The sequence below is a fragment of the Poecilia reticulata genome, linkage group LG4 (genome assembly GCF_000633615.1).
Source record: "Poecilia reticulata strain Guanapo linkage group LG4, Guppy_female_1.0+MT, whole genome shotgun sequence".
Classification (NCBI taxonomy): domain Eukaryota; kingdom Metazoa; phylum Chordata; class Actinopteri; order Cyprinodontiformes; family Poeciliidae; genus Poecilia; species Poecilia reticulata.
Window position 1 is genome coordinate 5,654,112 of NC_024334.1, and position 2,502 is coordinate 5,656,613.

At 51.7% G+C, this 2,502-nt stretch overlaps 1 protein-coding gene across 1 annotated transcript in view; it reads left to right on the forward strand.

Moving 5' to 3' along the window:
• The window catches only part of tmem259 (transmembrane protein 259), a 9,663-nt gene that overhangs the window by 4,532 nt on the left and 2,629 nt on the right, over nucleotides 1–2,502 (forward strand). Inside the window, exons 4-7 of the mRNA XM_017304427.1 lie at nucleotides 8–149; nucleotides 277–387; nucleotides 510–632; nucleotides 720–820. Of these exons, the coding sequence (XP_017159916.1) occupies nucleotides 8–149; nucleotides 277–387; nucleotides 510–632; nucleotides 720–820 (477 nt within the window). The remainder of the gene's footprint in view (nucleotides 1–7; nucleotides 150–276; nucleotides 388–509; nucleotides 633–719; nucleotides 821–2,502) is intronic.

Sequence of the window (2,502 nt, forward strand, 5' to 3'; positions counted from 1 at the left end):
CATTGAGCCCCGTCTCCAACCGTCTGTGATTGGAGGAGGCTCTGGAGGAGCAGCCAATGACAGCCAGGACGTGTCGTTTAGCCCCGCCTCTAAAGGTATGCAGCCGCTGCAGGACTCAGTGTCTGAGCTGGAGATGATGACCAGAGCAGGTAAACCCACCTCCACCTTCTGTCAGTCCTTCCCCTCAGTTGATGGAGAGATCTTCTTTCTACGGCTGACTGTTTACTTCGGGTTGTTGTTGTTTACACCCTGCTGCTCTCGTTGTCATGGTTACAGTGTGGCCGCAGGACGAGTACATCGTGGAGTATTCCCTGGAGTACGGCTTCCTGCGGCTGTCGCAGAGCACCAGGCAGAGGCTCAACATCCCCGTCATGGTCGTCACTCTGGGTCAGCCGCCACGTCACGCGACCTCACTGACCCCGCTGACCTCTCTGACCCCGCTGACCTCACTGACCCCGCTGACCCCTCTGACCTCTCTGACCCCGCTGACCTCTCTGTGTTCTGTGCAGATCCCACCAAGGACGAGTGCTTTGGCGACGGCTTCAGTCGCTTCCTGCTGGACGAGTTCCTGGGCTACGACGACATCCTGATGTCCAGTGTGAAGGCGCTTGCCGAGAACGAGGAGAACAAAGGTACTCAGGCTCCGCCCACTCTGACCACCTGACCGTGACGTACCTGCAGCAGGTAGAGGCGGCTGACGGTAGCTCTGCTCTCCGCAGGCTTCCTGAGGAACGTGGTGTCTGGAGAACATTACCGCTTCGTCAGCATGTGGATGGCCAGAACGTCGTATCTGGCCGCCTTCGTCATCATGGTCATATTTGTACGTTTGCTCTCATTTCTTTTTTACCAACAAGAACCTGGAAGAGGAGAAAACAAAAAGTGACGATGAATTAAAACTCACCTGAATACAAATGACTAGAAACAGATAAAATGTGAATCAAAGAGAAATCAGAGCCGCTTTTCAGGCTTCAGACATAAAGATGTAAAACTTTTATTATGTTGTCAAGAATCAAGTGGGACACAATCAGGAGGTGGAACAAAGTTTATTGTATCTTTTTAACAAATGAACTGCAAAGTGTGGCGTGTAATTTTCTCGGGCTCCTTTCCTGTCAGTCCAGACATTGAGTTTGTCTCTGAATGATCCTGGTGATCCACCTGCTGTGATCAGGTCTATAAAAGCTCTGATGGTCTCTGGGGTTTAAAGCGCAGAGAGAATCATGAGACCCAGGATCACAGCAGGCCGGTCCAGAAGCTCAGAACCGGGTTTGGATCCACAAAGAGCTTCAAACACCTGAAGCAGCTTCTGAGCAGCGATCAGGTTGAAATGGACCAGATGTACCCAGACCCGGCCGACCTGCCAAACCTTCATCTGGACCAAGGAGGAGACTGGTCAGAGAGGCAGCCAACAGGCCCAGGGTCACTCTGGATGAGCTGCAGAGATCTGCAGCTCAGGTGGGACCCTGGATGAATCTGGGCTTTATGGAAGAGCAGCCAGAAGAAGAAAGCTGCTTCGTCCATGAAAATCTGGTTTAAAGTTTCCCACAAGCCACCTGGGAGACACAAACATGGAGGAGCAGCTCTGGTCAGATGAAAGCATCACCCTGAACACACCATCCCCACGGTCAGACATGGCGGTGGCAGCATCATGGTCTGGGACAGAGAAGATGGAAAACATTGATGGAGCAGAAAACCTGCAGAGGACCTGAGATGGGACGGAGATTTACCTTCCAGCAAGACGACGATCCAAACATGAAGCAGAACCTACACAGATAAACGTATCCAGGTGTTAGAATGGCCTAGTCAAAGCCCAGCCCTGAATCCAATGGAGAGTCTGTGGAAGAGCTGGAAGCTGCTGTTCTCTCTCCATCCAGCCTCTCTGAGCTCCAGCTGCTTTCAGGAAGTTTCATTCTCTCCATGTGCAAAACTGAGAGGTTTGTAATCGCAGCACCAGGTGGCGCTACAGAGTTTCAACACAAGGGGCCAGAATATTGACGCCACACTTTGCAGGTTTTTATTTAAAAACCTTTTAAAATATCTAATAAATTTCGTTCCACCTCACGATTCCTGTTGATTCTTCAAAATAATCAAAATTTATCTTTTTGTTTGAAGCCTGAAAAGCGGCGAAAGGTTAAAGTTCAAGGAGGCCGAATGCTTTCACAAGGTTCTGTATGCGAGTCCGGTTCTGTCGGGTCAAACGCCTCTGACCCGACAGGAGGTCACAGGTTGCCAGTTCAACTCTTGAGCAGTTGTTGCATCCATGATGCATCCGGGCCGCGGTGGGGGTTATGTGGAGTCATGGTAGTAGATATCTGCTGCCGGAGCTCCACCGTCAGGCCGACGGACCGGAGACACGGCAGGACGCAGGCGGACCGGGAGCCTCTGGGCTGTGATTGGTCAGCTGGGGCCCGACAGCCGCATGTGAAACTGAATGTGAGCCTGCAGCACACAGGAAGTCAGGCATGTTTCCACTTCCTGTTCCTGACAGGAAGTCAGGCATGTTTC